We start from the raw sequence: 14,782 nt of genomic DNA, 5'->3' as shown, positions 1-14,782 counted from the left end.
CAAGTCATCATGCGGTCATTGCAAAATGTGCCCGCATCTTACTCCTACTTTCCTAGTCCTAGAACTTGTTTGCTTCTACAGAACACCAACAGACCAACTAAGTACAAAAACGTCCATCAAAACAAAGCCATTTCCCACCCAATTTCCTAACAAACATGCTGAAGAAAAATAATCTCTGTATCTGTGTAGGTGTACGTTGCAAGAAACCAATTCTGGCAAAAGAGCAACGGGAGGGAAAAAAGCCTAAAACAAAAGTAGGCCTAGGCTAAAACTAAAAGTTATGCCAATCACATCTTCCCACTTTTTTCGGAATGGAAATTAAAAGTTTTGTATTTTGTAATCTCGGATTCGGAAAAAAACGCAAGGAACAGAATGGTTGGGGCGAGTTTGTACGGGCAGTATTAACTTAACGTCAATGGGGCGAGTCGATCAAAATTCGCCAGTTCACATTTTTCGCCGATCGAACGTCAACTAAGACGAGTATGTTTAAAAACAAATTGTCTCACCTCGTGGTCAAGCTGCTGAATCACCATATCGGATAGAGAAAAGACACCCTGTGACATGAAAGACAATTCGAGATTTGATGAAAAAAATTGTCAGTTTTCCTAAAATTTGACACCGCACCAGAAGTTCAGCACATTCACATCCATTTGTACATGTTGTGCGTGCTGCTGAATTCTATCAAACGCGTCATTTAATTGGATGACAGACAGAGGTTGGACGCCTGCCGCACTATCTTACATTAATTTCCATTGGTTATTGAAGCAACTGACTGACTTGTTGGGTAAGTTCGATGACCCCACGGCTGGTACTCGCCGCATGCGCTGTGCCGATATTACAAGTTGGCGCGTTATTTCCATAGATATAGAATAAAAAGACTTCCGGTTCCCCGCGTACGCGCGCCTGTAAATGTATACATTTGTAATTGTAGCTAAAACAGCTGGATCGATCCAAAGACCAAACAGCTATAGTACAGCTGGCTGGAGCTGGATGCAACAACTTCCTGGTATGTCATGTATGTTGGGTGTTGTAATGTTATGATGATAGGATTAGGACCACAGTTTCTTACGAAAGCCCATTAGCGCCACTGCAAGTATATATGTTGCGGATTATTTAATTCGTTATTACGGATTATTAATTCGTTATTACGGATTATTAATTCGTTATTACGGATTATTATTTCGTTATTACGGATTATTTAATTCGTTATTACGGATTACTAATTCGTTATAACGGATTATTTAATTCGTCATTACGGATTATTAATTCGTTATTACGGATTATAATTCGTTATTACGAATTACTCATACGTTCTGAGTCATTACTCGGCAAGTATGGCACAGGAGTGCAAACGTTGTATGCAAAGATATAGCGCCGCATAGCAGCGATATACATAGGCCCCTGGTCACGTGCTCTCCACGTGTGAGAACATCAGACTTAATTCGTAATAAGGAATTATTAATCCGTAATAACGAATTAATAATCCGTAATAACGAATTAAATAATCCGTAATAACGAATTAATAATCCGTAATAACGAATTAGTAATCCGTAATAACAAATTAATAATCCGTAATAACGAATTAATAATCCGTAATAACGAATTAATAATCCGTAATAACGAATTAAATAATCCGTAATAACGAATTAATAATCCGTAATAACGAATTAATAATCCGTAATAACGAATTACATAATCTGTAACATATATACTTGCAGTGGCGCTAATGGGCTTTCGTAGTTTCTTGCTCATTTTGAATGAATGGTAAGTATTGTGATTGGAAAGAATGTTGCAACTGACGCCACTTTTTTCTTTATTTATCATCTCAATAAAGGTCAGTCATCAAGTGGTCATTGCAAAAAAGTTGAAAAGACATGAATCTGGAGAGTCACCTCGAAGTTTGCTTCATTTTCCCCAGTGTTTATTTTTCGTTTGAAAAAGGCAGTGCGCGTTGCTTAAAATATCCAAATAAAATATTCAAATGTGGGCGGGGGGGGGGGGGGGGGGGGGGGGGGTGCACACCTCCCCTAGTCCTCACAGTCTCTCCCCCCCCCCCCCCCCCCCTTGCCCAGATGCCGCTACATCTATCCCCCACTTGCTCCCCTATGGTGAGCACACTGGCTATGTTCCTATGGTTATGCGTTCGTCACTGAGTTCTATTGTTTTGAAAACGTGTGACAATGATCTTGGGATAGTTTTATATCCAAAATTCTGGTGCTGAAATAACTGTAACATATTATTGACATTATTGAGCAATTGATTCTTTTTCTTTCCATTGTTGTTCAGTACAGGTTTGAGCTGTGCTTTCCAGTGAACCAAAATGCTCCCCAGCTGCAAAACAGGGCTTCTCATCTTAACCTCACCGATAAACCAACTCGTCAAACGAATCAGTCCCATACTATGCCATGCGGCCAGCTGCATATTGGAAACAGTCTACGTACAGCTGCATCCCGGCCTTGACCACGAACTGGAACCGTACAAACAGAGACCGATTCCCGTTACGCAAGATGTCTGCGCAACCATCACTGCAATCTACGCCAAGTCGGCGCAGCTACAAGGGCAAGATGTCAGAGTACTCGTAAACAATATAAGTAACCGGTCTGGCACCTTGCCTCCCACTAGACTTCTCAAAGGAGAAGTGGGTCTGGTACTGACTGACTGCTCCGCTCCAAACAAACTCCAAGCGTTACTGAAGTCATGGTTTGTATTCCCAACAAATCCTGTTGTGGAAATCATACCAGAGTCTGTCTGGTTAGATGTTAACAGTTCTGCACCAGTGGATACTGATGCTAGCGAAGTAGACTGTTTGCCGGTTAAGAGTTACGGAAGCGTTGTTCTTGGAGGAACATTCGATCGCATCCACGCTGGACATAAAATCCTGCTGAGCGAGTCGGCTATCAGAGCAGAAGAGAAGATTACAGTTGGTGTGACAGACATATCCATGCTGCAACGTAAGAACGCATCAAATCAAGTTTAAAACAACCCTTATTAAATTCTTTCTCTTCATTGGCCGAGAGTAGGTCATAAATGTATAATGTTCAGTATTTTATATTAATACAACACTTGAATATATCCCCCTCATCTGATTGCAGGGAAAACACTACCAGAGTTGATCCAGCCAATGGATGCGCGCATCGCGTCTGTCCGTGACTTCATCCAGGATATCAAACCACGCATCTTACAATCAGACTCCATCGTGCCCATCACGGATCCTTACGGCCCCAGCGTGGTGGATCCAGACATGAGGTGCATTGTGGTCAGTGAGGAGACCAAGAAAGGTGGAGATGCTGTCAATAGGGTCAGACAGCAAAAGGTATGCGCCAACTTGTATGCTTAGTTAGGTGGAACAATACTATTTGTTTCATTGCTGGTTCCATAGGGCCTATCTAGTCTTCTTTGCACATCTAACTGAATGAATCACTGTCTGTTAGTTTGGGAAGAATTCGAGTTATAGGTAGAGCAAATCATTTACAGCTATCCAAAAAGTAACCTGACTTTTGGATATGTTTATATGCGTGTTTCAAGATTTGAGAGTATTATTATCAGGCTTTGAAAATTTCTTTTTTTTTAATCTTGCATTCAGGGTCTGTGTGTACTAGACATGCATGAGATATCTCTAGTAGAGGACATCAATCATGCTGCACATGAAGAAGCTAAGATAAGTTCCTCAACACAAAGGATTCGACTCCTAGGAACACTGCTCAAGCAACCCACGGTGAGTAATGCAGCGTTGCATTCAGAGTGCTAATTTTCATTGGGTTTTGCAACAATGAAATTTGGTATTTATGCACGGTGCCCACGTGTGTAGTATGCAGGGCATAGTGGCATGCGGACTCAAATCAAGTTTTAACACAAAACTTCGACAATGGTTGAAATGGTTGTCAATTGTTATAAAATTTCCCCTTAGAATAAAGATCTACCTGGCACCCCATACGTGATTGGTCTGACCGGCGGCATAGCCAGCGGGAAGTCTTCAGTATGTAGACGGCTGGAGGGGCTCGGTGCTGCAGTGATTGACTGTGATAAGCTGGGGCACAAGGCTTACCTACCAGGCACGCAGGGATTCAGGAGAGTGGTGGCTGAGTTTGGACAAGGTGGGTGCTGGTAGCTCGCAACAAGGCAATTAAGCAAGCCTAGTAAAGCTAAGCGGACAAAATTCACAGAGCGGAAAACGTATTCTTTTCGTTGTTGGGTTGAAAATGAGATTTGAAGGTTTGCATGGTGGACATGATCAATGAAGTTTGAATGAATGATCAGTTTGCAGTAACATTATGTGAATGATAGCTCTTTGTGAGTTATGTGGTTCAGTTGGTTTAACTCGACATTTCCAACAGAATTTAGTAAGTGGATTTAATTATTTTGAAATCATCAACTGTAAAAGGTGTAAAACGTATTTTCCTCAGATGTTGTTGGGGCTGATGGTAGCATCAACAGGCGAGCCCTCGGCGCTAAAGTCTTCCAAGACCGATCCCGTCTGGACCGGCTGAACCAGATCGTCTGGCCGGAGATTGCCAGCATGGCTCGGGAGGAGATGAGGGTCCTGGGTGATGGAGGATGCCTGGTGTGTGTGCTGGATGCAGCCGTGCTGATTGAAGCTGGGTGGGACGGGTTCTGCCATGAGGTGTGGTCATGCATTATTCATAAGGATGAGGTGAGTCACGCCTCCCTCCCATTGGCTGATTGAAGCTGGGTGGGACGGGTTCTGCCATGAGGTGTGGTCATGCATTATTCATAAGGATGAGGTGAGTCACGCCTCCCATTGGGCGATTGAAGCTGGATGGGATGGCAAATGCCATGAGGTGTGGTCATGCATTATTCATAAGGATGAAATGAGTCACGCCTCCCATTGGGCGATTGAAGCTGGATGGGATGGCAAATGCCATGAGATGTGGTCATGCATTATTCATAAGGATGAGGGGAGTCACACCTGCCATTGGGTGATTGAAGCTGATCGATGAATACAGTCAGCTTAGCTATGAAGCATCGTCCCATCTTCCAGTCTTATTTATTCTGGATGTCTGAAAAATTTCAACTAGAAAATGTACACCAAAATCACCTGTGCAAATCCTATGGTAAAAATGGCGGATGAGACATTGTTTGGACTGATCATATTGGAGATGACCTCGCATGACGTCACACTTCTACGGCGTATTTGGCAATTGAGGACAGATGGGAATTCTGCCATGATGCAGATGATTTATTACTTTTTTTCTATCAGGCCTTGAAGCGTATTCTAGACAGGGATCGTCTAGCAGAGGAGAAGGCACGACAGCGCATAGAATCCCAGCTCAGTAACCAGGAACGTGTGGATCATTCCAATGTCGTCTTCTGCACCTTCTGGGAGCCAGAGGTCACTCAGAAACAGGTACAGGTCGGGTTTAGCCTCTTCTTTTTTGGCCATCACCTCGTTATTTTTTCACCAAGACTCATTCTACAAACATGCTAACACATTCGTCCATTCTTTCTCCATTTTATTGTATCTTAGGCGGAGAAGGCTTGGGCTGGGCTTATGGAGAGATTACCAACTTCCGAAGCCAAACCACAGCAGCCTAAACTATGACGGCCGAAGGCACCAGGAGCTTGATGTAGCTTGTATGCCATCAGTGGTATTACACAATGCACCATGGACATGAACTGTGGCTGAAATGCTTATGCGATAAACCAGCCTAGATGTGGTTTATTCCTCAAGCAGGGGGAAATAGGATGGAAAAAAAAAATTGAAAGTGTGTGACTACAATTTGAGCCCTTATGGAATGTTTTTATTGATAAATATAAGCAAGCATGGAATGGAGTAATGCCAATTATTTTTTCAGCAGTTTATATGCTGCTGATGTATTCAAAATGATATGGGCCAGTATTCACATCATTAAGCTTCTAATAATAACATAGGGGACCCAATAACTGTAGACATTTTTCCCTTTTAAATTTCAGTTCTTCTCAAATTTCAGGATTGATGATTTAATTTGAAGTAGTTGAACAAAGTACGACAGAAAATAAACACATATACTTCAACACAGTAATAAATATTAATACGCAAGTTGGTTCATGTACTAATTGGATAAATAAACAAAACTAAATGAAAAACAATATTTCTCTTGCACATTTATCGTGATCTTTACCTTGATTCACCAATAGACGTTTACTTCATGCACATATGTACCCCCACATTATAATTTTATTAAAAAGACTTGTAATTCTTCACATTTCCAATAAGAAAACCTGTTGCCGTCCAGTGGTTATGGTGTTTGACCCACGTTTCATGGTACATGGGTTCAAACCCCGACAGGGAACATGCTTTTGTTCTTGGGCAAGACACTTTACTCCAATTACCTCTTTCCATCCTGGAGTACAAATGGGTACCAGGGGTACCTGTGAGGGTAGAGACCAGATTGCGTGGATCTCTGCTGCAGAAAAGTGGTCTCATGGCTTGATGAACGGGGGTAATAACTAAAGTGCTTTGAGACCAATTAATATCGCACACATTTGAGACACGATTATTACTTTGCTTTTAAATGTATTTGTATAGTTTGTAATTTTTGTAATTTTTGTAATCTACAAATAACGACTTTGTACAAAGTGCAATCAAGTTTTTTTATGGCGAGAAACATTTTCAAATGTCAAATCGGAGAAATGAACTTGAAGCTTTTATTGGAAATAAAAAATGATTTAGAAACAAGATGTGATCATAATTACTTGAGAATTTGAAACGAGTCTTTTTTATGTAGTTTTTATTATTTTATCCCTATAAATATGTTACTGTGCAGAGTACAGTTCTTGTGTATTTTTTGACAAGCCTGGTTGACAAAATACCATTCCACATTAACATGACCAAGAACACTCCTGGTGTTGCATGAGCTGATAAAATCCAAGTACATGTATAAAATTACAATACATTAATCACAAATGCACTTTATTATCAAATCATTGCACTTTAGGTTTGAACTTCTTTCACTTTACGCAACACTTGCTTTTTTCAATGACTTTTCAAAAGGTACCTGTACTGTATGGAGTATACTTCAAACTTGATGTAAAATTTTAAAATGCCCGAGCTTTTTCTAACAACCAACTACAAATTTATCTATTACTCAAAAATGAAGTCCCATAGTGCGCTTTATAATGATGGCCAATTACGACAGGTGCAAATGTGTTTTTTTAATTAATTTTCTGAGCCGTATTCGGGAAGGTTTGTACCCCTAGTCCTGTAGAATCCCTTCATGACCCTCTCAATGCGGACATGTTCCCGACATGGTCCCTCTAGCGCCGAGCGGTGGCCATAGGCCGAGGATGTCAAAACAGGGATTGCTTTCTGCGACTCCTGAAATAAAAAGGATGAAAGGACTTATAGAAAATATGAGCCAGTCTAATAGTTTCACAAAAAAATTACAGGACTTTGTAGCCTTTGCAAGTTCAACTGTGAGGAGAATTTGTACATACCGGGTAATTTGCAATTTTGGAGATGGAATAGGGGCAATGATTTTTCTATTTAAAAAAATTTCATTTTTATAAACAAAGAAAAACACTTTCAAAACCCTGTTTCACATGAAGTGGATGTTAACTGAAAAAAAAATGATGCACAGACGAGTTGGGTTTTTGGAACAAAATTTCAATAAAATCAAATATGTGTAAAAGTTTCACCAAGAACATCTCACAGCATGGCTTTATTCTTAAAAGGCCATTTATTTGCGCCCATTAGGATCGGAAGAACGCATTTGTAAGGATTTACAATGTATTTCAGACATGCACATTGTAAGCACCTTCAGCAGTCTTTCTTTACTCAATGAGTGTGCAGATTGTTAAAGTAAATAATTTTCGCACATAAAAGTAAAACTACTGTAAGCGAAGAATGCAAAATCAAACAAGGAGTAACTCCAGGTTTTACCCTAGGGTTTACTTCACAAAACCCTGCTCAACCTTGCAAAACGTTGAGATAAACCTCGAGTTACTGCCTGTTTAATTTTGCATTCTCCCCCCAACAGTACCCAACACATAAACATTTACATTTAATGCCTATTTAATCGCTCGAATTTCCCATGTTCTTCTCCCATCTTCATTTTTTGTTTACAATGAGGTTTCCAAGTACGGAGAACGGGAGAAGTTGCCAACACGTACAGGACCTTTTGCCTTTGCTGTAATTCTTGTTCTATATTGTCTTTTGCTGTTGTTTATTCTGTATCTAAAGAGCACACCACAAACTCACCACTCTTTTCACGCGCCCATTTCATACTAAAATAGCACCTCTGTGACATTTTTTTTGGTACTGTACAAGTTTAAAACCAAATTTAAAAACACGAACACACATACAAATGTCTTCCATTTAAAGGCTAGCGGCACAACACATCTATTGAGACAGACTGATTATAAAACCACATCCTAACTTTACAGAAGAAATGCTATGTGAAATGTTGCTGAGCAAAGGCATAGGCTCAGTGAAAAGTAGCTATAGAACCAGTCACAAGCAACATGTACTTTGGCTGGTAAACCTGTTCTTCTATGCATACCTATTCCATGGTAAATATTTTCTGCAATTTTCTTAAAGGAAACATGCAGTGGAAATTGTGTTTTCATGCACATTACTTGCAACAACACATACAAGATCTTAATAATTGTTTACATTGGAAGTGACGAGAAAGTGGTAATTTTTCAATTATTAGCGAATCTTTTCATAAATACATGTAAGAGGGCGCTATTTTACTTTTGTCACACAAGGTACTCCTTGTCAAAAGTGGAACAGTAAAATTAGTCCTTCAAAATTACCCACAAAAAAAAGTTTGGAAGAAATACTGGCCACTACTATTGTCCAAACAAGCTGTTTAACATGATAAACAAGTAAAAGTGGAACTTATTCCAAGAAAATGAAGAAAAGTGTGATATATATTAGTACACAAAGCTATAGAGACATTACTGTTCTGCCTGGAATGACATCACGTTTTGGCTTGTGAATATGGAAATTTTCATTAGCATAAAAACTAACATATTGAAATTTCTTCCTGCATTACAAAGGAGGTGGAAAGTCATGGTTTACATGGCAAGAAAGCTGTTATAAATTTATTTCAGTCACAAAAATCCTATTGCATGTTTCCTTTAAGCTTAATAAATGCTAGTTCAGACTTCACGAACATGCAAATGTGGAGCCAATTTTACATCATGAAACATTCGCTGCAAAGTTTGCCAGCATTGAAATGTGTTCAACTTCACAACTTTGCAATGCGGAAATGTACCATGACGTCACAAATTCGTGTTCGCATTCGCATGTTTACGAACCGGCCTATACACATGTACATAGCTCTGTGGAGTTGGCCCATAATAATACAAAAAGTACTATATTCTCTACATATTTAACAGTACTTAAGTATAAATGAGCTAGCAACATAAGTAGTGCTAAGGAGACATGCATACATTTTGTACAATATACAGGCTTAGTACGGGCACTGCGTGCTAAAGAAACACTCTTTCTCCTTTCTCATTGCATGCCGTTGACTTTCTTCCGCAAAACTATCATCTCCAGTTTGAGTTTCTCCCGCTGCATCTCCAGGATCTCCTTCTCCAGACGGATCTTGTCTCTCTCCTCCCTCAAGACTTCTCGCTGGAGCTCAACCACCTGGTCATCGCAGACGTGTCCAAGCAGGCCTGCTCGGCACAGCCTTCTGGGATGGGGTCCGGCGGGTGTGGAGGATGACGCTCTGACAGCAGAGTAGTAGGTACCTGGAGGATTCTGAGACTCAGGCCCAGAGTTGTGCGGCGGAGGCTGATCGTGAGCTTCTAGCGACATACCGTCTTGCAGCTCATCCAATGGAGTAAGGGAATCATCAAGTTCAAGTCTCATTGCACTGGGGTCCTCCATGCCATCCTGGTGGAAGTGCTGCTGTGAAGTTTCCAGCCCGTGATTGTGCACTTGCATCTGATTGTTGAATATTGCACGTGCACGCTGTCCGCTGAAGGATTGAGTAGGCCTGTTTGCGCGACTGTGCTGCCGATAACTGCAGTTAGTTGTAGAGGTTTTTGCCACCCTTTTCTGCAAAAGCTTGGAGGAAATTGAAAACGATGTTGGCCTGATGTCAGATTGACTGGAACTGGAAGGTGCAGCCTTTTCCATTGACACAGGAATTGTGGTCATGGAGTTGGTGCTTGTTGTGGAAGTGCTAACTGGTTGAATTGCATCGTGCTCCGTCTGGTTGTAAGCAGGATTAAGGGAAACCGCACTCTGGATCTGCAGTGTGAAATCTGGCTCATTCGGACTTTCGTCTTGGTACATCTCATCCACATCGGTGATTTCCTCTTTCACGTTTTCCCCCTCTGTCTTTGGCTCCACAGCTTGTGAGGAGGCTCCTGCAGGCTCCTGCTCCACCGATGAGGAATCGCCCTCCAAATTCAGCGCACCTGCATCAGTGCTGCCTTGTCTCAGTTCGTACGCATGTGGTGTGGTGCAAAACCCCAACTTTGTTGGATCCTGCCCTCGCGCCTCCAGGACCCTGTACACCAGTTTGGGTATGACGATGAGGCCATTGGGACTGCGGTTAAACATGTTCGGCGTGGAGTTGAAGCGGATCCTGCTGATGTGCTGCTTGGCCATGAACTGTAGCTTCTTCCACTTGTCTTTGAGGTCCCGCACAGACCTCATGACAGTAGGTCGGTTAACGTGAAGCCCCATGCACATACTGTTCCACATGTCAGCCTTGGGCGACTTTCGGGACCCTTGACCGTCAGGCTTGCGGCTTCGTATCATGGGCAGGTTTTTCTGGATTTCCTGCAGCAGGTACTCGCACTCAACCTCAGACCAGTTTGGCTTGCGTGGCGTACGTGCGAAGTTATTCGCCCGGAGGGAAGCCCTCACCAAAAATTTATTCCTGGACATGCTCGATGTCATAACGAATACTGCTCTGCAACAACAAAGCGCCTTGACAGAAATGTCAAGTTCCAACCATTTGAAAGTAGGCTTATTCGTACTTGTAAATTTAAAACTCCATGATTGAACACTAAAAGTAGTCAACAGTCATAACATTGACAACAGCACTCAATCATCAATGACAATCACATCATTGTCTACACCCGGCCGTCAAGGCCGTATACGATCTGCATGCACGTTCAAAATGAAAGGAAAAAGTGACAATTTCTACTTCTCTGAAAGAGTTATAAAGATCACCACTGTAAAGGCCGTCACATTCCACACAGTCATAACCAGTTCTATATAACACAAAATGTCAACGCCGTTTTTCCTCCTCAAATCAAGCGTTTTTTATTCCACCTTACACCGCCGATAAATCTAGAAGAAAACCTCAAGTCAAGTGTTATTGTTAGATGTATAGTCAGCATACCCATAACCATATACATTAGCATTGCATTGAAGTAGTACGGTATCTAGACCACCTTATAATAATAAACTTGTACAAGTCTCGTGCTCGCTGATAGACGTCGTCGCGTGAATATATCCGACCATGAAATATGGACTCATTACGCATGCGATAATATGCTATTTTAAGGATCATTAGAGATCAGTGAGAATGACCTGGGAAGTGCGAGGATTAACTAATAATGGGGAAAAAGGAGTCCGGTTTTCATAGGAGTCGGATTTTCATTTGACACCGGTACCGTATCCATTGCCCCCCCCCCCCCTCCGGAGGCCGACTAAAGTCGTGCAGAGCTACCACTAGCGTGGAGCATAAAGTATGGAGGAATAAAGAAAAGAACAAATACTCCTTCATAGTTCTACCTACTATCAGAAAGATGTAATGACGAAAAAGATGGCAATTTTACATGCCCTTGATAAGTGGGTCAATTAGGAAATTTTAATTAACGTCCCGTTTAACTCCTCGGTCAGCTCAGAAGTATGTGACAGGCAAAACTGAGTGGGGTTAAACAAATTCTATTATTTTATCGGGTGCCCCCGGCCCCTCCAGAAAGTTCCCTTCACCCTGCAAATTGAACTTAGTACGTGACGCCACTGACGCGCTTGCACATCCTAAGGCCAAAAAAAAAGTCTCCGGTTTCTGGTATGGAGCTTGCCCCAAAAGTGGTGCGGCGACGCGGCTTTTTTTTTTTTTTACCTGTTTTTTTTTTTTTTTTGGCTTCAAATGTCGGCTGATGACTGCAAATGGTGCCCGACTAAACTTAGTGCAAATATATGGGAGTCCAGAGAGGCCACATAAAGCTTATTCTCGATCATAACCCCGTCTAAAAACACGTTAAAATTGTGCAGCAGCAGAATTCCAGTCAAACCAGTGAGTTTGGCGGTTTTGAGACATCATCTTTTATTGAAAAAAAAACTTTTTCATTTTGCCGACGCGCATGGCTACGGCGACGCGCGCGCATACCAGAAACCGGAGACTTTTTTTTTTGGCCTAATGACTGGGTTTTTTTTTTAAAGGTGGGGGGGGGGGGGGAGAGACGACTTTTCGTTCCTTCCTTTCAGAGATTTGATTCCGATAATCCCTCGAAAACCTTGAGTTATTTACCTCTTCGTGAACATTGAGTCCGATAGTATGCTCACGATCATCTCTGTGCAATTTGCTCTCGTAGCCTTCCTTCACGTGGAACAACCGGTCATACGTGGAGTAGGGGCCAAACTGCAAGAATGTTAAATCATAAAATGTCCTGTTTTTATAGCCAACTCTTCTGTTTTGAAAAACACTTCAAACGAGGTATCATCACCCGACGATTAACTATAGGCTACTAAATCACGAAAGAGCAGCTATTCTCATTATTCCCAAGCCTTTTTCTTAATAGCGTGTTATTGAAATTAATGTTTTGAAATGTAAAATAATTTGTATTCTAAGACTGAGTTATTGAACTGAAACTAGTAAAAAATCATAATGCACTTTCTTTTCTGACCTCTTTGTTGTTGTTGAAGTAAGTGTACTTCGTTTTCATCTGTTCTTCAGTGGGTTGCTGATGTTGGACCCCCGGCCAATGCTCGCGCGACCCCGCCCCTTTGGTGGCTAGATGGTTTGCACGGATCCTACGTTCTCGCTTACAAATAAAGTTTAATAAAAAAAACCTTTAAAATGGACTTAAATGAGCTTGATTAATTTAAAAGATGTTAAAAGAGCATATTGTATATACATGTATAATAAACATAGTGCGCTGAACACTAATTCTCATATAAAAATCAAACCAAAGATTGCAACACGAAATTATTGTCCCTTATATTTATTACTTTATATTTATTAAAATAAAATGCACAAAAATAGTTGAACTTATTCAAATAGAGGAACTATCGAACAATACATGTAATTCAAAAGAGAAAATTATCATAATTATGTTTATTATGATTTTGTTCTCCCTTTCTTGAAGTTCATGAGCTTACCCCGACTATTTCTTCCCAGAGCAGTTTTAGCTCCTCTGGTGTTGGTACTTTTAAGCCATAATTTGACATTTGACTCCCTTCTCCTGGATAAGCAGCCATTTTGCAGATTTTTCTTGATATTTCCGAGTTCACTAAGAGCGGTAATGTGACAATGAAGCAAGAATAAGATTCACCGTTTGTCTTGAGTAAGCTGTAATGTTTGAAAACATCATCGGTATCTAAGTTTCTGCATACAATGCATGCACCAAGCAAGGTAACCCTTTCAGCCATTGTGTGTTGTGCGCGCGATATAATTTTGCGCTCGTCTGATTGGTCAAAAGTGACATCTTGGGCGTCCGAACAGCGCGCACGCGGTTTAGAAAAAGGAAGAACAATGGTGGATGTATGGCGTGTCATGACGTAACAAATAAATTTTGCCCGTGCATACGCGCAGTTTATGTTCAGTGTCGAGTCATCAACGACGTTAGTTTGTAACGTCAACATGCGGTACGCCTTTAGATTCGGCATTTTTGGGGTCACTTTTTGTGTGTGTACGATCATATGGAGGTGTCTGGGTGTAGGCAAGGGTATAGAAATTGATGGTTTTGGTCTTTTTCCCCCCAGTTTCCCATAACAGAACTAGGGTAGGTAGGGAAACCGGAAGCAGAACTATTTTTTTTTGGCCTAAATAAAAATGGTTTGACACTTTTTGTTATGCAGACTATCGCTGGGGTTATAATTGAATACAAAAATCGTTTTAAAAATACCTGCTTTATAACAAAATTCCAAGTACATGTACTTATCGATATAGAGAAAAAAAACCTGACAAGAATGTCCAAAACTGACGCGAACCTTAAATAAAACACATACATGTAACAACACTCATCTGAAAATTCTTATCTCATAATTGTGCATTTATTTGCATATAAGTATACAATAATACTAAACAATTCACTGTTATTACAAAAAAGTGAAGATTATTTTAAAATTGTGTAGTTAAATATCAAGCGCAGTGAGTGAAGAGGGAAACGAATTCACAAAAATCACTACAAAACAGTACAAAAAGTGGCCGTCTATTCATAAGAGATGTGGAATGTGACAAAAACTGTAATTTTCATTAAATATAAAATGAAAAAAATTACTATGCTCATATTTAAAGTATACAATACTGATTGATAATAATACATTTTATGTATACACCCCCTTTCGTAATCATCAGGTGACTAAGTTCATTATGAGGGTCAGTGTATTGGAATACATCAAACTAGTGGTACATTTGTTTTCTCTCCATTAGATCACATTATCACATTCACAGTACCAACAAAAGCTCATTATACTGTCTGACATGTGCGTCCAAATTTACGGAATTGCCCAATAGCAACTATCATGGTACATGGTGCCCCGATATACGCGTACTGCTATTATTCTCAATTACTCAATAAACTTTTATTTCAATTGATATTGAAGAATATTTTCTACGAAAAAAATGCACAGGGATTTGTT

At 40.6% G+C, this 14,782-nt stretch overlaps 3 protein-coding genes across 9 annotated transcripts in view; 1 reads left to right on the top strand and 2 right to left on the bottom strand.

The window, feature by feature from the left end:
- Nucleotides 1–687, bottom strand: part of LOC119719614 (serine/threonine-protein phosphatase 6 regulatory ankyrin repeat subunit A-like) — a 31,988-nt gene extending 31,301 nt beyond the window's left edge. For both annotated transcript variants that reach the window (XM_038189105.1, XM_038189106.1), the window contains exon 1: nt 507–687. In XM_038189105.1, coding sequence (XP_038045033.1) covers nt 507–563 — 57 coding nt within the window. In that variant the 5' untranslated portion in view covers nt 564–687. The remainder of the gene's footprint in view (nt 1–506) is intronic.
- LOC119719615 (bifunctional coenzyme A synthase-like) lies at nt 684–6,014 on the top strand. 6 transcript variants are annotated; one of them, XM_038189108.1, is made up of 9 exons: nt 1,009–1,061; nt 1,741–1,764; nt 2,292–2,951; nt 3,093–3,313; nt 3,584–3,715; nt 3,908–4,094; nt 4,404–4,651; nt 5,219–5,365; nt 5,486–6,014. In XM_038189108.1, the coding sequence occupies exons 3-9, from the start codon at nt 2,321–2,323 to the stop codon at nt 5,558–5,560; spliced, it is 1,641 nt and encodes a 546-aa protein (XP_038045036.1). In that variant the 5' UTR covers nt 1,009–1,061; nt 1,741–1,764; nt 2,292–2,320; the 3' UTR covers nt 5,561–6,014. The 6 variants fall into 6 exon arrangements, with proteins under 6 accessions (XP_038045041.1, XP_038045040.1, XP_038045037.1 ...); XM_038189110.1 differs by having other exon boundaries at nt 1,045–1,068; nt 1,748–1,764; nt 2,287–2,951; XM_038189111.1 differs by having other exon boundaries at nt 1,049–1,068; nt 1,748–1,764.
- LOC119719617 (uncharacterized protein C5orf49-like) lies at nt 5,733–13,540 on the bottom strand. The gene is made up of 4 exons (XM_038189115.1): nt 13,301–13,540; nt 12,826–12,963; nt 12,450–12,560; nt 5,733–7,315 (listed from the first exon to the last, which is right to left on the bottom strand). Exons 1-4 carry the CDS (start codon nt 13,397–13,399, stop codon nt 7,157–7,159), a joined length of 507 nt encoding a protein of 168 aa, XP_038045043.1. The 5' UTR covers nt 13,400–13,540; the 3' UTR covers nt 5,733–7,156.
- Nucleotides 13,541–14,782: the final 1,242 nt, after the last annotated feature.

This window comes from Patiria miniata, unplaced genomic scaffold (genome assembly GCF_015706575.1).
Source record: "Patiria miniata isolate m_02_andy unplaced genomic scaffold, ASM1570657v1 HiC_scaffold_8, whole genome shotgun sequence".
Taxonomy (NCBI): Eukaryota; Metazoa; Echinodermata; class Asteroidea; order Valvatida; family Asterinidae; genus Patiria; species Patiria miniata.
Note: the sequence above shows the minus strand (reverse complement) of the source record. Positions and strands in the feature narration are given on the sequence as shown.